This window comes from Indicator indicator, chromosome 18, assembly GCF_027791375.1.
Source record: "Indicator indicator isolate 239-I01 chromosome 18, UM_Iind_1.1, whole genome shotgun sequence".
Classification (NCBI taxonomy): Eukaryota; Metazoa; Chordata; class Aves; order Piciformes; family Indicatoridae; genus Indicator; species Indicator indicator.
The window spans coordinates 21036805-21062373 of NC_072027.1; the positions used below are offsets into that span (position 1 = coordinate 21036805).

At 55.1% G+C, this 25569-nt stretch overlaps 1 protein-coding gene across 1 annotated transcript in view; it reads right to left on the reverse strand.

Annotated features, from left to right (window-relative positions):
• The window catches only part of NRG2 (neuregulin 2), a 258744-nt gene that overhangs the window by 44813 nt on the left and 188362 nt on the right, over nucleotides 1-25569 (reverse strand). Inside the window, exons 3-4 of the mRNA XM_054389078.1 lie at nucleotides 11621-11739; nucleotides 7378-7443 (exon numbers count right to left, since the gene is read on the reverse strand). Of these exons, the coding sequence (XP_054245053.1) occupies nucleotides 7378-7443; nucleotides 11621-11739 (185 nt within the window). The remainder of the gene's footprint in view (nucleotides 1-7377; nucleotides 7444-11620; nucleotides 11740-25569) is intronic.

Consider the following 25569-nt stretch of genomic DNA (forward strand, 5'->3'; position numbering starts at 1 on the left):
GCCTGAGGCTTCTCTCAGCAGAGCTGGTTCAGCTGCCTCTCAGGAGGACAGGGGTGAGGAGGTGTCTGGCCAGGCTGAGCCAGGGCTGTAGCACTGCAGCTGTGATTTACGCTGATGAAGGCTCCGGGGGCTGCTGATCCTCACCAGCCTCCCCGGGGCAGCTCTCTGCATGGCTGCTGGGACCCTGCTCCTCACAAAGCCAGCCCGAGCCTGGATGCTCACTGCTGCCATCTCTGCTGCAGCAAAGCAGCCTGGGGCTCGCCCAGCAGCAGGCTGGGGACTGTGGAGCTCCCAGCAGCTCTGCTGCTGTGTTTGCTCATTGCAGGGGACCCCACATTTGCCCTCGCATGGTACTGACAGTGAACCTGCTGCAACTGTGGCGGCAGTTCCAGAGGGGGTCACAAGGATCCAGAGCTGCAGGACACTCATCTCAGAGCATCAGGTACTGCTGTTCAGCACTCAGGGGCCAGCACTCCCTGTACCTCCCACCTGCACTGCTCAGATCTTCCACTAAGGAGCAGCTTTAAAGGCTCCTGAGCTCCAAGGGGAGGTCTGTTTCCATAGGCCAGGCAGCTGCTCCAGGTGAGAGAATCACAGAATCAAAGAATTGTTTGGGTTGGAGATCATGCAGTCCAACCAGCAGCCCAACCCCACCATGGCCACCAAACCACAGGGATCTGGAACACCTCCAGGCATAGGAACTCCACCACCTTCCTGGGCAGCCTCTGCCAATCCCTCACCACTCTTGCACCAAAGAAATTTTTCCTCCTCTCCAACCTAAGCCTCCCCTGGCACAATTTCAGGACATTGCCTCTCCTTCTCTCACCTGAGACTAGGGAGCAGAGCCCAACCCCCACCTGACTTCAGCCTCCTCTCAGGAGCTGTAGAGAGCAATGAGGTCTCCCTCAGCCTCCTCTGCTCCACACTAACCACCCCCAGCTCCCTCAGCTGCTCCTCTCCAGCCCTCTTCTCCAGACCTTTCCCCAGCTTTGTTATTCTTCTCTGGACTAGCTCCAGCTCCAGCTCCAGCTCCAGCTCCAGCTCCTCAATGTCCTTCTTGGAGTGAGGAGCCCAGAACTGAACCCAGGATTTGAGCTGCAGCCTCAGCAGTGCCCATTCCAGGGCACCATCGCTGCCCTCCTCATAGAATGGCTTTGGTTGGAAGGGACATTTAAAAGTCCTGCCAAGGTTGTAGTTGCTCTTCCAGGCAGGATCTGTGCAGCTTTCTGAGGCTGTTCTCTGCCATGAGGTACCCAGAAGGCAGATTCTACACTGCAGTGTCTGCTCTGCCCAAATCCCCTCCACCAGCTGTAAGAGAGGCAACCTGACACTGTGAGGGAGGGCTTTGAACACCACCACAATGAGGTTCTGCAGGGCCAGAGCCAACATGAACAGGCAGCACAGCTGAAGGCCAAGGAGCAACTTGCCAGGGTCAGAGGATGGAATCAGACAGAGCAGCTCTCCTGCTCTGAACGCTGGGCTCACAGCCTCACTCGTGCCAGGGCATATCAGCTGCCACCCTGCACTTCACTCCATGCTGTCCCTGCCTTCATTGTCACCATGGCATGGAGTCAGAGAATGTGATGAGTGGGAAGAGAGCCTTGAAGGTCATCTTGTTAACCTCCCTGCAGTGAGCAGGCATGTCTCCAACACATCTTTACATGCATCTATCAATGTGCCAGGGCTCATAGGGTGAAGATCAGCAAGGCCAAGTGCCAGGTTCTGCACCTGGGTCACAACAACCCCATGGGGAGCTACAGACCTGAGGATGTGTGGCTGGAAAGCTGTGACTTGGAGAGGGACCTGGAGGTGTTGGATGGCAGTCACTGACCATGAGCCAGCAGCGCCCAGGGGGCTGTGAAAGCCAAAGGCCTCCTGGCTTGGGTCAGAAGCAGGGTGGGCAGCAGGGACAGGAGGTGACCATCCCCCTCAGCACCAGGGTTGGAGTGGATGAGCTTGGAGGGCTCTGCCAACTGGGTGTGTTCTGTGGCTTTGTGATCTAGAGCAGCAGCTGTGATGCCTCCTTTAACAATAGAGAGAGCAAAACAAGCAGTGACCAGGACCTGGCAGCAGACAGGCAGCACACAGCTCCCTGCAGACTGATCTCCAGCACATACACCTCCCAGTGCCTGTGGGCTCCACTCAATTATCCACCACACCTTCAGCTGGGAGGTTTAAGTGATCTGAGCCCAAGCCACACCAGGACATATTTTTAGTCCGGTATTTAAAACAGATCTGACCACATGGTCCTTGGTGGAATGACTTCTGTTTGTGTGCTGTGGACTTCTTGGCCACCCTGCAACCCCCAACCAACAGCCCTGCACTCAGGTTTGTAGCAGTGCTGGTTCCTGGCGGGGCACAGAGGCTTCAGACAGGAGTGAGCAGAGATTGAGCAGCAATCAAAATCAATGTGACCAGCAGCACAGGGAGGGGATTCTGCCCTCTGCTCTGCTCAGACCCCACCTGCAGCACTGCCTCCAGTTCTGGGGCCCCCAGAACAAGAAGGACCTGGAGCTGCTGGAGAGGGTCCAGAGGAGGCCACCAAGATGATCAGAGGCTGCAGAACCTCCCCTGTGGGGACAGGCTGGGAGGTTTGGGTTGTTCAGCCTGGAGAAGAGAAGGCTCCAGGGAGACCTTAGAGCAGCCTTCCAGGACCTGAAGGGCTCCAGGAGAGCTGGAGAGGGACTTTGGACAAGGGCTGGGAGTGCCAGGATGAGGCACAATGGCTTTGAGCTCGGAAAGGGGAGACTGAGACTGGAGATGAGGAAGAAATTGTTGAGAGTGAGGCTGGGGAGACACTGGCACAGGTTGCCCAGGGAGGCTGTGGCTGCCTCCTGCCTGGAGGTGTTCAAGGCCAGGCAGGATGAGGCCTTGAGCAAGCTGGGCTGGTGGGAGGTGCCCACAGCAGGGGATGGGCACTGGATGAGCTTTGAGGTCCCTTCCAACCCAACCCATTTTGTGAATTTCTGACCTTTCCTGCATGTTTTTCTCCATCACAAAGCTTCCAAGCTCTGGCACCCAGACCTGTTCTGTTTACCAAGCAGGTCTGCAGCCACAGGCTCCCAATCCTTGCTCAGCTGCTCTGGACTGCAGTGCCAGGATCACGTTGGCATGCTGAGTGCTCTGGGTGTTGGCATGAGCAGAAAGGACCTTTCTCTCTGCACCATGGTCATGATCAAGTTACCATATCCCTGCAGGTTCCTGCCTGTGAGCTGAGCCACTGTGACAAGCCAAGTGCACAGCCTCAGCCTGTGACAAACACAACACAAGATGCCTCCTTGAGCACTTTTTCACTGGGGATGAGGCTGCTTTATGGGTTCAGGAGGAAGGGCAGCAGGCAGCTCTTCTCTCCTGTGCTCCAGTGCTCTCTGATTGACCTCTGGGCTGACAATGCTCAAGCAAAGCACAGACCCAGAGGAACGTGTGAGACTCTGGGACTGTGTCAGAGCAAGCAGCATCATGCAGCTTTAGAGTGGGATCAGGACAGGTGAGAGCCATGGGCCAAGGCTCATTGGGTGAAGATCATCAGGGCCAAGTGCCAGGTTCTGCACCTGGGTCACAACAACCCCATGGAGAGCTACAGACCTGGGGATGTGTGGCTGGAAAGCTGCAGCTTGGAGAGGGACCTGGGGGTGTTGGATGGCAGTCACTGACCATGAGCCAGCAGTGCCCAGGGGGCCAAGAAAGCCAAAGGCCTCCTGGCTTGGGTCAGAAGCAGGGTGGGCAGCAGGGACAGGAGGTGACCATCCCCCTGTGCTCAGCACCAGGGAGGCCACAGCTCGAGTGCTGTGTTCAGCTCTGGGCCCTCACTGCAGGAAGGACATTGAGGGGCTGGAGCCTGTCCAGAGCAGGGCAGAGAGGCTGGAGAAGGGTCTGGAGCCCCTGGGCTAGAGGAGGGGCTGAGGGAGCTGGGGGTGTTCAGGCTGGAGAAGAGGAGGCTGAGGGAAACCTCCTTGCTCTCTACAGCTCCCTGAAGGGAGGTTGGGGTGAGGAGGGGACAGCCTCTGCTCTTTGGTGGCAAGAGACAGGAGCAGAGGAAATGGTTCCAAGCTGCCCCAGGGGAGGCTCAGGCTGGATCTCAGGAAATCTTTCTGCCCTGGAAGGGATCTCAGACATTGGAAGAGGCTGCCCAGGGCAGTGCTGGAGTCACCATCCCTGGGGGTGTTGCAGCAGCTGTGGGCCTGGTGCTTAGGGACATGGTTTGGTGTTGAGCCTGCAAGTGCTGGGTAGAGGGTTGGAGTGGATGAGCTTGGAGGGCTCTGCCAGCTGGACATGTTCTGTGATGCTGTGTTCAAGGGAAGACCTTCCCAGACACCAAGCTTCCTTTCTGATTCTCATCCTCATAGTGTAGCTGGTGCTGAGATGGACCCTACCCTCCTGTGAGCAGGCTGCCACTCGCCACACTCCATGGGCCCACCTTGTTCCATCAGCCCCATGGCTCTGGCATCCCTGCGGGTGTCCACACACTGCCTGAGGCTGAGTGGTACCCCATGAGACACTGATATCATGTAGGGGGCATCAGGAACAGCTCTGTGCCTGGCAGGCTGCAGTGCTCACCCCAAGCACAGGGCTGCATTCAGGTGGGATGCAGAGGCAGGCAGGGCAGGTTTGGATGCAGACAGCTCTCAGAATGCAGCACAAGCAGATCCCAGATTGTCCAAGTGTGCTGTTCTTGGTGCCAGAGCCAGACTGGTGTGCCAGAGCCAGACTGGGTGCCAGAGTGCTCTCTGCACCAGACCCCCATGATGTCCTTTGGTTTCTCCATGCTGTCCTGAGAGCTGTGAGGCCCATACCAGACACTGCCCCTGTAATGATGGAGCCAACAGTCCTGCTCCAGCCAGCATGGGTAGGGAGCAGCTGGGCAACAGATCTCATGCATATCATGTTGGCAATGCAGATCCTTCCAGGAACCTCTGGTACCAGTCTGCCTCCTTGCACTCTACAGCCTCATGTGAGGTGCCAGCTAGGCACTGGAAGGTGCTGCAGGGGAAAGCTGTGGGATTAAAATGTGATACCTGAGAAAAAAAGTTACCCAAGAATGGAGATAGAGCAGCTTGGAGTCCTTGGCTGCATTTTGAGTTGTTCAAAGCTGTCTTGTGTCAAGGATGAAGGACCCAGGGGTCTGTGGCTACTGAAGAAGAGGGTGGCTCAGGATGTGGCAGGATTTGCTGGGGGTACAGTCAGGGTTGATAAGGAAAGCTCTGGTAGTGCTCCAAGGGGGAAAGATGTGAAAGCCCAGTCCTTTCCCCAAGGCAGGGCAAGGAAGGAAGGCCAGGCCAGCCAGGAAGGAACCAGGACCTTCAGGACAACCATTAGTTGGGAACCTACACACCAGCAGCCCTGGAGCTAGAGGGGCTGTGGGGCTACCCAAGGCAATGGGGTCTGATCCCCTTGCCCAAGGGGCCTGCCTGGGCCATGGGGAGAACACAGGGAGCTGCTTGTGCTGTAGGCTCTGAGGCCCTTGCCCAGCCTCTCTGCCAAGATGCCTGCCTCACACCATGGGCCACAGAGCCTGACCAAGCACCATGACCAAGCTGCCTGCATGAGGCAGTCTCTCCTTTGCCAGGGCACTGCAGCTACCACCCAGATTGCTCTGTGGAATCTCACAGGGTGTTTAAAGCCAGCTGGGCCATTTGCAGCTTGTCAGTGAAGCAGGGAGGGGTGGGACAAGCCACAGGTGCCAGATAAGCTTTTGGTTAGAGATGTCTGCAAGAAAAGCAAAAATTGGCCAAGGATGAGTTTCCTGTCAGCTTTCCTGCTCCTCACACCTCACTACACCTTCACCATCTCCCCAGGTGTCGGACACATGTGCAACTCTATGCTAGATCATCAGCAACCACCAAAACCTGGGGGGATCTGAGTTAGATAACAACTGAGGGAGAGCATAAAACCCCCCAAGGAATGTGAAGGGAAAAGTCAATTAAAGCTTGAACTCAGGAGGCTTTGCCATCTCCTCACATCATTAAGAATGCAGACAGGCCAGGATGATGCTCCCACAGAGGAGAGGAGGAGAAACTTCTGTGCAAGGCACATGGCATGGTGCCAGATTCCTTTCTAGAATGGAAATCTGGCTTCTAGTGCAACCAGCACCGAGATGATGTGATGCAAACACACAGCATGGATCTGTGCTGCTGGGCTCAAAGGGGAAGCCCTGGGGAAAAAGGGTTTGGTCACTGCATTCATGGTGCTGCAGCTCAGCTGGGTGTCCCCAGTGCTGTGGAAGGCTAAGGACAACATAAGAGCAAAGCTGCAGAGCAGTTCTCTCTGATTAGAAGCTTTTGAAGGGTCCCTGGCCAGTCCCTGCTGTGGCAGCAATCAGATTTAGAACCATCAACGATTGAGCTTTGCAAGGAGGAAACATGCCCAGAAAAACTGCAAAGTGGAGATGCCAACAGAGAGGCACAGCCAGCTGGCAGCTCTGGAGTGGCAACGCAGCACAGAGCTCCCCAAGAACCAGCTGGTCCTCAGCTCAGCAAGTGTCTGCTCAGCTGGAAGGGTCCTGGTGGGATGTCCAGCTGCTAACACTGCTGGGGTGCCATGGGGTCCCTGAGCATGCAGGAGCTGGCACTGAAATAATGACCTCCCCCAGAAAACTGCTGAGCCAATGGCCAGGCACTTCTGGACCTACCCTTCCATGCTTGTTGGATGTTGATTTTTGTAAGCCCTTTTGCTGCTCCATTTGTAGAAAACTGGACAGGCTCCAGCCCCTCAATGTCCTTCCTGCAGTGAGGGCCCAGAGCTGAGCACAGCACTCGAGCTGTGGCCTCCCTGGTGCTGAGCACAGGGGGATGGTCACCTCCTGTCCCTGCTGCCCACCCTGCTTCTGACCCAAGCCAGGAGGCCTTTGGCTTTCTTGGCCCCCTGGGCACTGCTGGCTCATGGTCAGTGACTGCCATCCAACACCCCCAGGTCCCTCTCCAAGCTGCAGCTTTCCAGCCACACATCCCCAGGTCTGTATCTTTCCATGGGGTTGTTGTGACCCAGGTGCAGAACCTGGCACTTGGCCCTGATGATCTTCACCCAATGAGCCTTGTCCATGGCTCTCACCTGTCCAGATCCTGCTGTGAAGTCTCCCTGCCCTCTAGCAGATGGACACAGCCACCCAGCTTGGTGCCACCTGCAGACTTACTGAGGGTGCCCTCAATGCCCTCACCCAGATCATTGTCAATGATATTCCTCCCTCTGTAAGCCAGGCACCAACAACACCAAACATATTTTTTGGGAAGATCAGGGAACTGGTGGCTTTGGAAGCAATGAAAGAGAAGCAGTTGTTAAAGGAGGCTCCAGGAGGCAAGGAAGCATTTATGCAGAATGTCTCATAAAAAAAACCCAAACCCAAACCAAATAAGGGGAAGGAGCAGGGGGAGAGGTACTTACACTCTTCTTCCATAACAACTATTTTAGTTTCTGAGGCTGGAAAGACTTGTGGAGCTTTCGTTGTTCCTGGGGAAATTAAGGTAAGAAAGTAGTGAACAAAATATCTCTGGTGAGCAGAGGAGAGTGGGGCTGAGCTGCAGCAGGCAGGAGGAGAGGGGCAGGCACTGCTGGCTGCTGCAGGCTGGGCTGCTCCCAACGTGTTAGTACTGGGCACAGGAGGCTCAGGGGGGTGACTGGGGAGCAGAGACAGGGCAGTGAGTGTTCCTGCAGGGCACTGCTCCCTGGCTGCAAAGGGCCCTGTGCTGGTAGGATCTGTGCTGATGAAGAGGCAGAAATGGCTCAGGATTCAGTGGGCAGGTGAGGTGAGACTGAGGGAGGATTTCCTAGCCCTGACAGCCACAAGACTGCAAAGCCAGAATCACAGAACATGACAGTGAGAGAGGAGTGGAGCTTAAGAAAAGCTGAGAGCACCTAAAGAGCCTGAATCCCACATGGATGTGCAGCTCTCCAGCACAGAGTGATGCTCCTACAAGAGATGGAGGAAGATGAAACAAATCAAGGCTGTGGCCCAAGGCAGGGTGGGAGCCAAGCATCTGCTCTTTATAAACCAGGATCCTGAGACAGTCCAATGTCCACAGTCATCAGCTCCACTCAAGCCTGCTGCAAGCAGCAGCCTCTCCTGGCTCAAAGTCCCTCACCACCCTCTGGATGCACAAAGCAGAGAGCCCCAGGAGCCTAAGATCTGTGTGCAGCCCCTTGGCACAGCCACGGCTGAGCCCACCATGGAAAGGTGGATGCAGAAAGAATTTCTTCTGGAAGTTTGATTTTTTTTCCTACACAAGGGGAGGGGGTGTCAGTTAAGGAGGTGTCTAGAATTTTTCAGAGAAAAAGACAGAGTCTGTAGCAGTCACATCTCAGCTGTGCCTTCATGCCCATGTGATAGCAATAAAGAAGTGGGAAATGGGAGAGAAGGAAGCACTGATTTACCTCAGAGTAAGAGCAGCCTGAAAATAGCACAAAGCACAACGTGTTTTGGCTGAGCCCAGAAGCATTTCCTCAGCAGCTGACACCCTCCTAGGGCTTTCCACAGCCAAAGCTTTTCTTCCTGAGCCAGGTGCTGTGTGCAGCTCCCAGCAGTGCAGAGCAGAGTGGAGGTGCTGGGTTCAGCTGAGGGGCATCTTCTAAGGGACAAGGACTGGCTGCAGGGCAGCCACTTTCCCTCCAAAGAAAATCTGTTGTCGCAGTGATAGTTCCAGTGATCTGCAGTAGAGCTGCAGGGCTGGAAGGGCTCTTCTGAGATTGGTACCAGCCAAAAGGTGGTGGTGGAACAGAGCAAGGAGTACTTGGCAGGAGCAATGAGGAAATGTTACAGGCAGAGACTGAATCTGAGACAGCTGTGGACCTCAGGGTCTCCTGTGTGAGCTCCTTCTCAGGTGGGCTCAGGAGCTTCCATCTCTGGCCTCTGCACCCCAGGAGGGGAATAGCATCTTGGGCAGCAGTCTCCTCACTCCTCCACAAGCCTCATCTCAAGCCTCAGCAACTCACGTCACCTCTTGCAGTGCCACCTCTTGCAGTGCCACCTCTCTATAGGGGCACACAGAGATGTTCCCCAGCCTCAGGTCTTTGTATCACAAGATGCAGTTAGCTCAGGACTTCTCCTCAGTCACACATCTGTGTCCCAGCAGCATTACAGAACCTGCAGCACTGCTGAGTGTCAGGTGAGAAAGTGCTTCCAGCAGAAACTCCCAGAGCATCAGACCCAGCCAGTCTGCCTGGCACAGGCAGATGTGCCAGGCTCCCAGAGACAAGGCAGCCATGAAGCAGTAGAATATAAAGCAGCAGAAGATGCAGGAGCAGCAATAGCTGGAGTGAGCTCCTGGGAAGGAGAGGAAGGCTCTGAAGGAGGCCACCTCCTGCACCTGCCCTGCTCCCCTGCACCTGCCCTGCTCCCTTGTTACAAACTCCTAGGACTGCTCAGAGCACTCTGCTGAGACTTAGCCACAGGAGAGGGTAGGCAGGGACAGAAGCCAGCACATACATGGGCCCAGGGACAAGCAGATGCCCTGAGGAGTTTTCTATGGAAGGATATCATAGAAAGGAGCTTGCAGAAGTGAAGAAAGCTGCCAAGGTCCCATGAAAGCCCATCAGGAAGGAAAAAGGGAGACTCCACAACAGCAAATGCCTGGGCACAGATGAAGGCTGCTGGGCTTTGGGGAGCTCCAGGGAGAGGTGAAAAAAGAGTACAAAGGAGGTGACAGAGCTGCAAAAGCCTGCAGTGATCATCACCCTCCTGTTTAGCTTTGCAAGGCCTCCAACTAGCACTCAGCTGTCCTGACAGGGGAGCTGCAAATGGCAGCAGCAAGCTGTGCATGCAGCTGAACATGCAAGCCCAAGGCACATTTGGAAGGCAGCTTAGAAATGGATTCATCCAGGCACTGCCGCAGCAGGGCACAGCAGGCAGCCCTCTGGATCTGCAGCACCTTGCAGCCTGCAGCTCCCAATAGGAAAAGGTGCAGGCCACACCTTTGGGTCTCTTTGGTTGCTTTCCCAATCTCACCACGTTTCATAGAACCATAGAATGGTTTGGGTGGGAAGGGTCACAAAGTCCAACCCCCCTGCAGTCAGCAGGGACGTCCCCAACTAGAACAAGTTGCTCAGAGTTCTGTTCAACCTGACCCAGAATGGTTCCAGGGATGGAGCATCTCTGTGCAACCTGGGCCAGGCTCTCCCCACCCTCAGCGTCAAACATTTCTCCCTTCCCTCTGGTCTGAATCTCCTTTTAGTCCAAACCATCACCTCTTGTCCTGTCACAACAGACCCTGCTCAAAACGCTGTCCCCAGCTTCCTGATGGGTCCCTTTAGGCACTGAAAGGCCACCAGAAGGTATCCCCAGAGCCTTCTCTTCATTTTCAGGCAGGTATGTCCCCCTACACCCTGTGACCTGAGTGAGAGCAACCACCAGTCCTTGTCAGACTGCAGGACCTCCTGCCGAGTGCTGCCATTAGCACTGCCCACAGGCCCTGGTGTTCCTGGTGCCACAAGCAGTGCGCAGCATCACAGTCTGGCAGTGGACACTGCTGGGTCACACTCTGCCTCTCCTGAAATGGGGTTTCCAGTGTCTGGGAAGGGCAAGCAGAGGAGGCAGGCAGGGCTCTGACAGCAGGCACGTGTTGCCCATATATATTGCACATGGTGCAGGGGGGGGCTGCACAAGCTGCTCCCAGTTACAACTGGAACAGTTTACATGGTGATGGGACAGCCAGGCTGGGAGTCAGGCACTGCCTCTGTCAGCTTGCTCTGGGTACTTTTCCTATTGGGAAAGGATTGGGATCCTGCAGAGCAGCAGGGCTGAAGTTCCTTGGTGTGAAGCCTGAAGGCAGGGAGCTGTGAGCATGGGCAGCCTTCCTCCAGGCTCTGCAAGCACCGAGTTTCACAGGCAAGGGAACTGGGGATGTGGTATTGAGCTGCACAGGACTGCAAACACTGCTGAGGAAGAAGTTAACAGAGAAAATGATGGCAGGAAGCAGCAAGGCAAAGCCACCTTCCTCCACATTTGCCTGCTGGCAATCAGAGCCCAGCAGAGGCACTGGATCACACCAAAGGGCTGCAGAGCAGCAGGGCCAGGCTCCCGCAGTGGCCATTGTCAGTGGCAGGAGGAAGAGCTTAGGAAACAGCTTCTACAGAGTCATCCCTCCCCTGGTCACACTCTGCTGGCTTCTGGCAAGCAGCATAGGGACTTTCTGAGCTGGAGGCTGCATCCAAACCATCATGTTAGGCAACATAATTACAATGACCAAGATAATAATAACCCCCCCTAAGCTCAGACTCCATGTGCTGAGCTCCAAGAGACGGAGCACACAGTCTAGGCTGGAAACCAGAAGCAGCTTCCCTCATCACAAAGCTCTGGTTTCATTATTCCTCTTCTGGTTGAGTTCTGTTTCTCAGAAATTCTTTGAAAAAACCCCACGAAACAACAAAAAGCAACCCCACCCCCCCAGCCCCCAGCTGCCCCTTCCAAAGCCCCAGATCCACAGGCTGTGAGTTGGCTCCGGCTGCAAATCGCCCGCGGGGCCGCAGGCAGGTAGCAAACAGAAACATTTATGCTATGCTGCATTTTTCTTATCTCCCAAGATTGTTTTATCTGGAAATCATGAAACAAAACACAAGACACATCGAGTGCAGAGGCTCCTGCTCCCTGCTGGCAGGCAGACAGCTCAGGCCATTTGCTGGCTTCTCCACTTACCACTTTTCACATTCAGGCTGCCTTTTGCGGTGTCTTTCCCTAAAACGTTCTCCGCTTCACAGCTGTACTCCCCAGCATCTTCCAGCTTCACCTTGTTGAACTGCAGTCTGGAAATCTTTCTGTTGAAAAGTACAGCAGACATTTCTTACTCCATTGCTAACCACTCCTGGCCCTGCTCTGCTGCCTCTGCTTCCTCACCCCATCCAGGCAGGATGGGCTGCCTGGCCTCCAAGCCCAGCGAGCACTCAAGTCTGGGCAGGACTCGGATGAGGCCATTATCAGGAATCACAGCCACCAGGACTTCCTAAAGGAACATCTCCATCTGATCCCACTGCTCTTAGCACACTGCCATGGGTTGATCTGACTCCTACTCTCCTTTGTTCAGAAACCCTTTCGAGGGTCTGAGCCCAGCAGTCCCAGGATCGCAGCACACAGGCCTTGCACTGGAGAATCACAGAATGGGTTGGGTTGGAAGGGACCATCCAGCTCCAGCCCCCTGCCATGGGCAGGGACACCTCCCACCAGCCCAGCTTGCTCAAGGCCTCATCCTGCCTGGCCTGGAACACCTCCAGGGAGGAGGCAGCCACAGCCTCCCTGGGCAACCTGTGCCAGTGTCTCCCCAGACTCACTCTCAAGAATTTCTTTCTCATCTCCACTCTCACTCTCCCCTCTCCCAGCTCAAAGCCGTTGTCCCTCATCCTGTCACTCTCAGCCCTTGTCACAAATCCCTCCCCAGCTCTCCTGTAGGTCCCCTTCAAGTACTGGAAGGGCATCCTGAGGTTTCCCTGGGGGTGGGTGGCCACCTTTCCCACTGGCTCTGAGCTGTGTCTCATCCCCTCTGCTGTCTCTCTCACTAACAGGCAAAACCTTTTGTTGCTAGGTTTAGCAGGGAGCCTCCAACATAGACTGGAAACCACCCAGGAGGCCACAGAGGGCCTCCCACCTTAGGCCCTCCATTCTACTCCATTTCCTTCCATTTTTGCCATCTTATCACACCCTGCTCTGGGCACTCTTCTCTGGAGAACATCTCTCTGCTTCCAACCCCAAGCTTTTCCCTCAGGTCTGTGTTATACAGTTGCTTTATTTAGAGACTTGGTAACACTGCCAGCTTCAGCAAGAGCCCCAGTGGGCTGTGCCCCCAAAGGCAAACAGAACTGCTTTGTTGTGGAGCATACCCCTTGGCTTTGGAGCTCTTTGCAGTGTTCTGTGTGTCATCTGAGAAGGGCTTTTCTCTGGGCTCTACAAGTCATCGTCCATAGGAAGTGCTCCACAGGAGCACACTGGCATCTTTCTAATGCCCTGGCACACTGTTCTGCTGGGAGGCCACAGCAGGAACATCTCACTTAGCTCTGTTAGTAAATTAAAAGCACTTGGAGACAACTTGGTCAGGCTCCTAGGATGCAGACACTGCCCTGTTTTACAGGATGTGGTCAAGCCTTCAGCTGCAGGACTTCAGGCCCCATGTGGAGCAATTTTAAATGAATGTTGACAACATGCAAAGATCTCTTGACTCCCTCTCACCCCAGGTCTCCCCTTCTCCACTCTCCAAAGGCAGTTGTTTTGGCCAGCTGCTCCAGCACGGGTGCCCAAACCAGCAGGCTGCTGCGAGCGGTGCCAGGCTGCCCGGACTCCTGCACACTCTGAGTTCTCTCCAGTTTCTCACAGCAACCTGGGGCAGCCTTGGCCATTGTGTTAGAATCACAGAAGCACAGGGCTGGAAGACACCTCCAAAGCTCATCCAGTCCAATCCCCTGCAGTCAGCAGGGACATCCTTCACTGGATCAGGTGGCCCAGAGCCCTGTCCAGCCTCACCTTGAATAGCTCCAGGGATGGGGCCTCAAGCACCTCCCTGGACAACCTGTTGCAGTGTTCCAGCAGCCTCCTGGTGCAGAACTTGTTCCTCATACCCAAACTAAATCTGCTCTGCTCTAGTTTGAAGCCATTGCCCCTGGTCCTGTCCCTGCAGACCTTTGCAAACAGTCCCTCTGCAACATTCTTGTAGCCCCTGCAGTCTCTCTGGAGCCTTCCCTTCTCCAGGCTGAATCCCCCCAGCTCCCTCAGCCTGTCCTCATAGCAGAGGTGCTCCAAACCCCTGATCATTTTCCTGTCCCTCCTCTGGACCTTCTCTACCAGGTCCATGTCCTTCTGTGTTGAGGGCTCCATATCTGGACACAGCCCTGCAGGTGAGGTCTCCCCAGAGCAGAGCAGAGGGGCAGGATCCTCTCTCTCCATCTCTGCCCACGCTGCTTTGGATGCAGTCCAGGCTACACCTGGCCTTCTGGGCTGCCAGTGCCCATTGCTGGTTCCTGTCCAGCCTCTCATCCCCCAGTAGCCCCAAGTCTTTTTCCACAGGGCTGCTTTCTGTCCCCCAGCGTGGATTGATAGTGAGGATATAGAATTACTGCTGTGATGCCAGAGGAGGTGAGCAGCACCCAACAAGCAGCAGAGAGTTTAAAGGACTCAGGGGCCTGCTGCTCCTCTTGCTGGGGAGGTTTCATGGGATCCTGGTGAAGGAGGTTGGCTCTGCTGGGCTGTAGCACCATGTCCAGGACCACAGAGGTGGGCATAGGAACATTCAGCAAAGGCACAAGATGGGCTTCTGGTATTGCTGCAAGCTCCAACAACACCACAGGCAACACTCCAGGCTGGGGGCAGAGTGGCTGGAAACTGCCCAGCAGAAGAGGCCCTGGAGATCCTGGGGTGACAGCAGCTGAAGGTGAGCCAGCAGTGCCCAGGTGGCTGAGAAGGGCACCAGCAGCCTGGCCTGGAGCAGCAATGGTGTGAATAGCAGGAGCAGGGCAGCGATTGTGCCCCTGGACTGGGCACTGGGGAGGGTGCACCTCAAATCTTGGGTTCAGTTCTGGCCTCCTCAATCCAAGAAGGACTTTGAATTGCAGGAGCAGATCCAGGGACCTCTTAGTGACACAAAAGGCTAATGGAAAGGGGCACCTCTGACAGATTCCTTTCCAAGAACAGGCTGAGAGACCTTCAGTCCTTGAGCTGGGCACTGGAGAGCAGAAGGCAAAGTGATGCTGGCACTTGCAGCACAGCAGCAGCAAGGTGGAACCAAAGAGGAGGGGTTTGAGCTAATGCAGGAGTGCTGAAGTGTCAAAAGAGCTCATTTTTCTTTCTGGTCATGGCTTGCAAGATCCTCTGAAAAAATCAAGAGCTCTTTTTGCTTTTCATACCCCACGGCAATGTGTAGCTGCTCTTGATCTGCAGACTGTGATGGACGATGTCAGGTAACAGATGTGAGGGACAGAGATAAAGGCTGCAGGTGAGGATCAGCTTTAATGTGGAGCACAGCCAGAGAAAAGAGAATTTCCGTTTTCCACGAAGCACTTTTCCACAGCCAGGGAAGACCTTGTTTCCCAGCATTAGTCATGCACCTTTTAACACATGTGGGAAGTGGCTGTGCACTGGCAGGGCTGAGCTGAAGGGTGCAGGATATGATCTGCATGCAGCAGAGGCAGCGAGGAGCAGCCTCTCTCTGCTCTGTGTTACTGCCTGAAAGTGCTGCTGAAATGTCTCAAAATTACCTAGGAAATTGCTTTTTCAACTTCATGTTCTTCCTCCTGCTGCCCCCATGGGCAGGTCCTGTGGTTCCCTAGACTCACAGAATGGTTGGAAGGGACCTCCAAAGCTCATCCAGTCCAATCCCCTGCAGTCAGCAGGGACATCCTCCACTGGATCAGGTTGCCCAGAGCCCTGTCCAGCCTCACCTTGAATAGCTCCAGGGATGGGGTCTCAAACACCAACCTGGGCAACCTGTTGCAGTGTTCCAGCAGCCTCCTGGTGCAGAACTTGTTCCTTACATCCAATCTAAATCTTCTCTGCTCTAGTTTGAAGCCATTGTTCCTGGTCCTGTCCCTGCAGGCCTTTGGGAACAGTCCCTCTGCAGCCTTCTTGTAGCTCCTTTCAGGTACTGGAAGGCTGCTCTAAGGTCTCCCTGGAGCCTTCTCTTCAGGCTGAACACCCCCAGCTCCCTCAGCCTGTCCCCATAGCAGAGCTGCTCCAACGCCCTGATCATATTTGTGGCCTCCTGTGGACCCTCTCTATCAAGTCCATGTCCTTCCTGTGCTGAGGGCTCCATAGCTGGACACAGCCCTGCAGGTGAAGTCTTCACCAGAAGTTCTGGGGGGTGTAGGTGTGTTGGTACAGAAACACCAAGTAGTAGCATGTGAGGAATTGTGCTGTGCACAAGGAATGATGCTGTGCACTAGAGGAATGATGCTGTGCATTAAGAATGATACTGTGCACAAGGAATTGTGCACTGCATGGGAGATTTGTGCCAAGCCCCTGTTGCCCCCTTGGGCAGTGTCTCAGGGTGCCAGCCCACCATGTGCCTGGCTGCCAGAGGATGCTGTTCTGCTGGGGACGGGCTCTGCCCGGGGCTGTTCCAGCAGTGAAAGGGCTATGGTCCCTGGCAGCTCAAATCATTTCACTGCACTGCAGCTCTGCTGACATCTCTTGACTCCAGGGGAAAATCTGCCTCATTGTCTGTCCTGACCCTCAGCACATCTGACTTAGCCACATGCTAATTATCTCCTATAGTGTCAGTGGAGGAACAACCCCTGGGGAATATGTTGTCTGCATGCTCTAGGGGATAGGATTCACAAGGAGATCTTCAGCCTGGCCAGAAGATCCCTCAAAATACCTTACTGGCCAAGGGAAAAGAGTCCCCAGGAGGGCATTTTGGAGCGATGAATAAATCAGCCTCTGCAGTGCCAGGCTCCAGACTACAATGGGGAACAGGGAGATCAGTCCTTGGCCAGGACCTAAACAAAGATCCTGGCAAATCCTGGCCAGGAAGGGTGGCCTCCCTTGCTGTAATTTAGACATCTCAGAGCTAGACACCAAAATGTGAGCTTGGGCCCAGAGGCTTCCACTCCAGTCAGAAAAGCAGCAGGAACTTCATCTCAGTCAAGGAGGAGCTTGTGGCAGGAGTCATGCCCCCAGCAGCACTTTGGCCAAACTTGAATCATTTTTCTCCTCTTACCTACTGCCAAGTGGGAATGGAACCATCTTCCCAGACCACCTCCTTGCAAAGCCATTCCTCTCCCAGCAGGAGAGCAGCTGCCACCAGCTACCTCCAGGACACCTACATTTCACTGAGGACTTGGTGTTCCCTGTGTGAGTCCAGCTGCCTCTGCGCTGCTTGGGCTGCTTAATAGTTGTAGGGTTACTATTGGGGTGCTTGGTGAGTCTGCTAAAAATAGGGTGGCTAACAAATGAGTAGTGAAAAAGTCAAGGCATGAGCTGATGAAGAGAGCTTGAAGACTGTACCACATGTGGCCCCTGCACTGCCAGTGGGGAACACTGCCCATAGTGAGCATACCTGAGATCCTGGGAAAGGGAAACCCCCAAATGTCGGTGTGCCCAGCACACACTGAAGGCACTGCTGTGGTTACACATTAACCCCACTCCTCTCTGCCTGCACACTACTGTGGCAGGGGGCAGAAGGACCAGCAGCTGCTGCAGCCTGAACTGATTCTGCTCCTGCCACAGACGTAACAGTGCCTCTGTGCTGTCTGGGCACTCTGCATAGCAGGGCACTGGCCCTCAGAGAGCAGGGTAATGACTGGCAAAGAGATTCACAACATCCAGATCCTTATCTTACAGTCAAGTGCGGTCCAGCATCGGTAAGCATCAGGCAGCCCAGGGGTTCCTGGTGCCCTGGGCTTGGGGAACACATTCACCCTCCCCAGCACAAAAGCAGGCAGGAGAGATAACTGCAATGTAAAGCAGAGTGGGGATGGCTGTGCCAAAGCACTATGTCTATCAGGGCAGAAATGGCAGAGGCACCTCTGTCCATCAGAGTAGAAGCAGCAGCCTGGAGCATCCTCTCCCCTCACAGGCAGATAGAAACCACCCCAGCCTCTTTCCTGCCCTCCAGTTCCAGAGCAGCACCCCAGAGCTGGGCGAGCAGCCTGAGCCTTGCAGTGCTTGAGACAAACAAGTGGCCCTGTGGTGGCTTCTGGGCACTCTGGGGCAGGATCTGGCTAGCTCAGGATGAGCTTCAAGCAGCAAATGTAAGAGGGGAAAATCTGCCCTCAAGCAAAGCAAGCAAACAGGAATAAGGACAGAGAGGTTCAAGGTTCTCAGCTTGGCCACCACTCCATCTGCAGTGGGCAAAGTCTTCCTCCTCCCCTCGCATCGTCACCTGCCTCTCTCAGTGTTCGGCCTGCTGGGACTGTGGGAGAAGCAGGCATGGGTGACATGTCCTTGTGGTTGCCCTGGACAGTTCCAGCCATCCCCTGCCCCCCTCTGCCTGCCCCCCAAGGTCAAGGTGCTGTTCTAACCTGGAGGGCAGGTTTGCCCCTTCTGTTCCAGCAGTGCTGCTGTCTCTGTGCCCAGGCTTGGGGCAGGCTGCTTTTAAACAGAAGTCTCCACCAGTCCTCCCTCCGCAGAGCTGACACCGGCACTGCTCTCAGCTGCAGTCCTCTCCGGGTCGTGCAGCGTTAACAGGAGGGGAAGGGATCGATAAGAAGGCTCCAAAGAGCAGTTGTGCAACCTGCCTGCAGCCTCACCTCCAGCCTGCACCCCAGCGCTGAGCGGCTGCAGTCCTTCCACAGCGGGAGGAGGAGCAAGGCAGCTGCAGCCACCAGGGCCACAGCAGTGCCACAGCAGCGCCACACCAGCGTCACACCAGCGCCGCACCGGCACCATACCAGTGCCACACCAGCGCCACACCAGCACCACACCAGCACCACACCAGCACTACACCAGTGTCACACCAGCACTGCACCAGCGCCACACCAGCACCACACCAGTGCCACACCAGCACCACACCAGTGCCACACAAGTGCCACACCAGCACCACACCAGCGCCACACCAGCGCCACACCAGCACCACACCAGCGCCACACAAGTGCCACACCAGCACCACACCAGTGCCACACCAGCACCACACCAGCGCCACACAAGTGCCACACCAGCACCACACCAGCGCCACACCAGTATCACACCAGCGTCAGAAGAGTGCCACACCAGGGCTACACCAGCGCCAGAACAGTGCCTCACCAGTGCCACACCAGCACCACACCAGTGACACACCAGAGTCACACCAGGACAAGAACAGTGCCACACCAGGGTCACATCAATGCCAGAACAGTGCCACACCAGGGCCACACCAGTGCCAGAACAGTGCCACACCAGGGCCACACCAGCATCAAAAGAGTGCCACACCAGCGCCACACCAGTGCCAGAACAGTGTCACACCAGGAACACACCAGCACCAGAGCAGGGCCACAGCAGGGCCACACCAGTGCCAGAACAGTGCCACACCAGGGCCACACCAGAACAGTGCCACACCAGGGCCACACCAGCACCAGAACATTGCCACACCATGGTCACACCAGCGGCAGAACAGTGCCAGAACAGCACCACACCAGGGACACACCAGCTCCAGAACAGTGCCACACCATGGTAACACCAGCGCCAGAACAGTGCCTCACCAGTGCCACACCAGGGCCACACCAGTGCCTCACCAGAGCCACACCAGGGCCACACCAGGGCCACACCAGCGCCACAACATTGCCATACCATGGTAACACCAGCGCCAGAACAGTGCCACACCAGGGTCACACCAGGTCCAAAACAGTGCTCTCCAGCACCAGAACAGTGCCTCACTGGTGCCACACCAGCGCCAGAACAGTGCCACACCAGGGACACTCCAGCTCCAGAACAGTGCCTCACCAGGGACACTCCAGCTCCAGAACAGCACCACACCAGGGACACACCAGCTCCAGAACAGTGCCTCACCAGGGACACACCAGCTCCAGAACAGTGCCTCACCAGCACCACACCAGTGCCACACCAGGGACACACCAGGGCCTGCAGGGGCTCTGGGTCCACTCTGCTGAGAAGCAAACCCTGAGTGCTGCTATTCTGCAGCTGCCAGCATGTGGAATCCATACAGGTGTGGAAGCTGAGTTCTGGGTTAAGGCTGATGCACAGACCTGATGCCAGTGCAGGTCCCTGGTATTCCTTGGCCTGGACTTCAGGGCAATGGACCCATCCATGAACAAAACTCTGACCCCAGTGCCATGATCTGAGTGGCTCTGAGAAAATGCAGATCATGGAGCAGTACTCTGAGGCCACCTCAGAGCAGGTTCTGCCCTGCTTATTGTGACACCTCACAGGAGCACACTTCCCAGTGCCAAGTGTGGGACAGGGACCCACAACTCTCAACACAGAGATGTGCAGGAGGTGCAGCCAGGACAGTGTTCAGAGGTCGCACCTCTCACCAACCAAACCAACAACTCCTTCTGTGTGGGCAGGGGAAGAGAGGCTTAGTGCTGCTGAGGAGAAGGCACAGAGGTCCCAGTTTGGAAGTTATCACATGTTGGATGGAGGTTGAGATGCTGGACAAATCAGGGGCATGACCTAGACATCAAAGAAGGGTGGGAGGAAAGACTGAGAGGGCCTTTAAAGGAAGGACAATAGGTTCTAAAATATCAGGGGAGCAGCAGAAGGAGGTGCCACAGTCAAAGCAGCTGTCTGGGGGAAGCCCTGTATTGAGCAGGGATGGAGAGGGGCAGCACAGGGATGGAGAGAAGCAGCACAGGGATGGGGAGGAGCAGCACAGGGATGGAAAGGAGCAGCACAGGGATGGAGAAGAGCAAAGCCAAGCTGCAAATACTCAGATCAGGAAAAAGCATTTGTGAGAACAAAGGTCATGGGAAAGGGATGGCACCTTCAGATGGACAGAAGACTACCCCTCCAAGAGTCCTGTGCCCATGGTGGTACACAGGGTTGTGCAAGAGATTCAGATGCACTTTGGAAGCTCCTTTCTGAGTCTGAAACTTTTGGGACCCATGTCAGTCGTTTCTTCCCAAGTCATTTCCCTGCAGGTGTGTGCCACAGATCCTCACCAGTGCCTGATCCATGAAGTGCAAAGGAGACCTGGCAAATTGGTGCCTATCCTGTCCCAGATGAACTGCCTGCAGTCTCAGCCCTCAGCCCAGCTCTCCTCCCCAAGGCAAAGCATTTTGACTTAAACTGGCTGAATGAGATTTCAGCTCCTGGCTGAATGAGATTTCAGCTCTTGGCTCCATGGATGCCTCAGCCTGCTCTGGGTCATTTTGCAGCCACAGAGAGCTAAGGTCTGTTGGGAGAGATTTTTTTTTTTTTTTAATGCAGCCAGCATCACTGGAAAATTCACACAGCAAATTTCAGCCAGGTACAGCTCCTTTCACCTCTAGGCCTGCACACTCCACCAGCTGGAGCAGCCCCACTCTGACCCCAGCTTGTTAGCTGTAACTCACTCAGAGCTGATGAAATGCCCATTTGCTGAACCAGTTAGGAGCCCTGATTTGCAAAGCCTGTGGATTGTTCTAGCTCAAGACCTAACTGCTTCTCCTTTCAGTTCTCAAATTCCCTGGTTCGGTCCCAGGTGCGCTGGCCAAGATTATGTCCATCATCTGCTTTAGAAGAGCACACAGACAAACAAAGGAGATGATCTCCTTCACACCCCCCTCCAGTAAAGCGCCTTCAGCAGCTAAACCCCAAGCCTGGCTATCGGAGACATAATGACATCGTGAGAGCTGGCGAGGAGAGAGCTCCCCTGGAGATGGTAACAACACCGGTGCTTGAGCAGAGCCTTAGCTTTGAGGCATCTGGAATTGCTCTTGCAAGATCCATTGTCAAATGAGCTTTTGCCTTTGTTTAGAAATGTCAGCCTGAAGACCCCTGCCAGAGTGGTGGTACAGCCTGCTCGGGTTCACTCGGGCTCCCACAAGGCTTCAGCAGCTCTCTTTGCCCCTCCTTGTCTCCAGGCTTCATTAGGAAATCATTTATCTTTATTGGCACTCTCCTTCCCCTGCTGCTTTGGCATTATGATTATTTTCTGCCTTCATTCCAGAGCAGTGAGCTGCAGAGGGAAGACCACAGCCCCATTCATTGTGGGTGGGGAATCATCTACGGCAGGGAGCTCTGCGAGGAAGACCCCAGCGATGAATCTGCCTGGCTGGTATTGCCTGAGGGACCACTCTGCAGAAGCAGGAGAGGAGGGTATCCCTTGGCTCCACTTACAGCCTGACAATAGGGATTCCTGGTGATACTGAAAGTAGGACACTACTCCCTAGGGATGTCATATGGTCAGCCTGTCCCAAACTGAACTGCCAGCCCTCTCCAGTCTCATGCTACGCCTACTGCAGCAGCCCAGCAATGTCCCTGGTTAGAAGAGCACACAAAGAAGATGCTTAAGGACAGCCACAGCTAGGAGACTACCAGGCTCCTGACTCCAACTGAAGACCAATGGGTCTGTGGGGCAGGTCCTCTACACCTCCTCCATCAGAAACTCCTTTGGCTTTCTCCACGACTGGCATTTGACCATTTGCCAGGACAGGCAGAGAGTCAAAGCCCAGCTCCAGCTTCCTGGGGGCCAGAGGCCTTGATCGGATCAGCAGAGAACAGCATGGCTCTGGCACTGAGAGCAGAGCCTCTCCTGCTCTACCTCCAGAGCTGCCTGCAGTCCTGCCTGCGGGACGTCTCTAGGTTCCCCCCAAGACTCTTTTATTCAAATTGAACTTCCAGCCAATCATTTCTTGCACCTTAGAGAAATTTCCTCTTTGTGCAAGCCAGGCTTGCCCCAGCCTGTTCCAAATGACAAATGGAACATGCAGTTCACAAAGGAGGAATCAGAATCTCTCCCCTCCCTCCAACAAACACCCAGTGAAAACCAAACCCACCTCCTCTGCCTGGTGGCACTAGAAGACTTGCAGGTAGGTTTCAGAAATAAGAGAGAAGGTGACTGCTGGAAAAGCCACGGAGCTGAGAAGCAGTTAACTGCTCACCTCCTTCCAGCATCCCTTTCCCTTACTTTCCAAGATGTCCCCTGCTCCAGGCAGGCCTGTGGGGCCCGAGGAGAGCTGATCACAGGAAAAAGGGCCTCAGTCACACTTTCTAGTTAGGTATTCAAGGCTTTCTGAACATCCAGGGAGGAAAGCCAGGCATAGAGCAGTAGAGGAATGAGTCACAGAGGGCAACCATGTGCTGCTTGTCTCCACCCTAACCCTCTGTGCTGTCTGAAGGCCACAGCTGCAGACAAAGAGCCCAACACAGAGCTGTGCCCAGCTCTGCTGCAGACTGAGGGCCAAGGATGCACAGCACCTCCACGCCTTGGCTGGGCTCTCTTTGCCTGGCTCCAGCAGACAACTTTATTAGGTCTTTGGATCTAACTTTTGAAGCAATTATGCTGGGTACCTGGGCAGGTGCCACGAAGCTGTCTGCCCTGTGCATGCCCTCTCTGAAAGTCCCTCAGCAGTGTCGTAGCCCTCTGAAAACTCCCCTCTGAACTGGAGAGCAGAGGATGATCTGGAGCCCAGAGTTATGTCAGAATGGATCCAGGTACATGAACTCCATTAGTCTTGAATTAATCATCATAAGGTAAGGCTTCCTTGCTCAGCTCTACAAGTTAGGATGCTTACCCTCCCCTGCAGCCCCCCCCCATCACACTGGAAGCAATGATGTGCACGCATATCCCATGCCCAGTGTGGGGTCCCTCTACTAAACTCATCTCTCTCAACAGAGATAAGCAAAGCCAGGGGGGTCCCTCCATCCTCAGCTCACATGCACAGAGCAAGTTTTAGTGGTGACTGCTGCAGTCAAGACCAGAAGGCAGGTCCAGTGCCCATGAGCACTGTGCCTCCAGGTGTTTTCAAGCACAGAGCCCTAGCAAAGCCAGTGGAGAGGGGAGCTTGGAAGCTGGGGATGCCAGAGCAGCTGTACACAGAGCCACCACAGCTGCTGCACTGCTGCCTGCTCAACAAGGGGCAAGTGGTCCACAAAGGGTCAGCAACTCAGCACTGTCCCATCTCTACCATGTTTGAGCCCAGCCCCTGCAGCCAGGCCCCAGCCCCAGCCCCAGCCAGGAAACTTCTCCACTTCAGGGCAGGTCTTAATGACAGCAGGAAGCAGAAGCAGGGATGGAGCAGGAGACACTTTGGGCTCACACCTCTGCTGCTGAGGGAGCCTAGGACACAGCAGGAGGCAGGTGCTCAGCTTTCTGCAGGTTTATCCCGGGGCTCCTGTTGCCAGCAGGAAGCACTTGTGGCATGCACTTGTGTTTGGGCTGGCACTGGCAGGCTGGGAGCCAACCTGATGCCATAGGAACTGGTAAATTACAATCCTGACTTGACAGCAGTGTCCTGAGCAGAGAGGATCAGCCTTCTTCAGGTGTTTATATGCCTGGCACAGGGAGTGCATGGCCCTACTGCACTGCTGTGGGTGGGATGCCAGCCTGGCACACCTTCACAGTAGGCATAGGGTGCCAGGAGGCAAGGAAGGACTACAACCCCTACAGGGAAACTCTGCAAGGGGTGCTCCTCACCATCCACCACCATCCCTCCTCAGAGCTTTGTTGGGTGTTTCCCTGGGGCTCTGTAGCTCTGAGGAAAACAGCTCTCAAGCAAGAGCCCAGCACCAGTAGCCTTATGATCCCACAAGCTGCCTGCCCACATGGGGTGGACTGGCAGACTGCCCAGGCCTGGCTGCAGCAGGGGATGAGGACATCCCTGCAGGCATCTCTTCTCCAGAACCCATTGGTAAACAGAGGCCATGAGGCTGACCAGTGCCACAGAGACACTGAGGGCAGCAGAGCAAAGAGGCAGGCACAGTTCTGCCCTAGCTCTGCTGCCTGCAAGCCCAGACAGCCCTTCCTCAGCAGATGGCATCCTGCCTGCTGGTGTTTCCAGCCCAGACCTTCCCTTGACCACCTCTCTGCCTCATCCCAAAGCACTCTTGAGTCCTACAGTTACTGCAGAGGAGGTCCAACTATATTGGGTGTGACTTTGAAATCAAAGCCAACAGGCTCTGAAATGCAATCAGAGCAACTGCAATGACCTATCTGAGCACCAACTCATTTCCTAACTGAGTTTTATAGTGGCTTCTAACTTACAAAAGCTAATAAACTGTCAAGGCCATCACAAGGAGAGGTGAGCTGCTTTTCACCCCCTCAGACACAGCAGATGTGAGCAAAGAATTGAGGTTTGCCAAAGGGTCAGCAGCTGCAAGCTGCCTTTGTTGCTGGCTGGGTCGGGAGGCGTGAGTGTAAATACAGTCACTGTTACAGAATCATTTCAAGATGCAGCATATGGAAATATTTGGCCTTTAAAATTCACAGACTTATGGAACTGTTGAGCTTGGAAGAGGCCTTTGAGATTATCAAGCCCAAGCACTCTCCTAGAGCTCACAGTCCCACAACTGCTGCTAAGCTAAGCTGTCAACATGGCTCCATTTGCACCAAGCCCCAGTGAGGAATTCTCAGCTGAGCTGCTGCTCCTATTTCTCCTGCTGTTTCTGCACTGCTTGGATGAGGCAGTCCCTAGGGTGACCCTCACTGAGAGTCCCCAGAGGGCTTTGCTGCAGTAACCTGGCCAGGCTGGAGAGCTGGGCAGGGAGAAATCGAATAAAATCCAGCATGGGCAAGGGTGGAGTCCTGCCAAGGGCATCCTGGGGAGCATCAAGAAGTGTGGTCAGCAGGTCAAGGGAGGTTCTCTTCCCTCTCTACTCTGCCCTGGTGAGGCCACATCTGGGCTATTGTGTCCAGTTCTGGGTTCTCCAGTTCAAGAAGGACAGGGACTGGCTGGAGAGGGCCCAGCAAAGGGCTGCAGAGATGCTGAGGGGCCTGGAACATCTCTGTGAGGAGACACTGAGGGGCTTGGGGCTGTTGGGCCTGGAGAAGAGCAGCCTGGGGGGGGGATCTCATCAGTGCTGATCAATGCTCCAAGGGTGGGGGGCAGGAGGCTGGGGCCAGGCTGTGTCCAGTGGTGCCCAGGGACAGGCCAAGGGGCAGTGGGCACAGACTGGACCATCAGAAGTTCATCTGAACATGAGGAGGAACTTCTTTAATTGAAGGGTGCTGGAGCCCTGGAGCTGCCCAGAGAGGTGGTGGAGTCTCCATCTCTGGAGAGATTCCAAACCCATCTGGATTGTTCCTGTGTGAC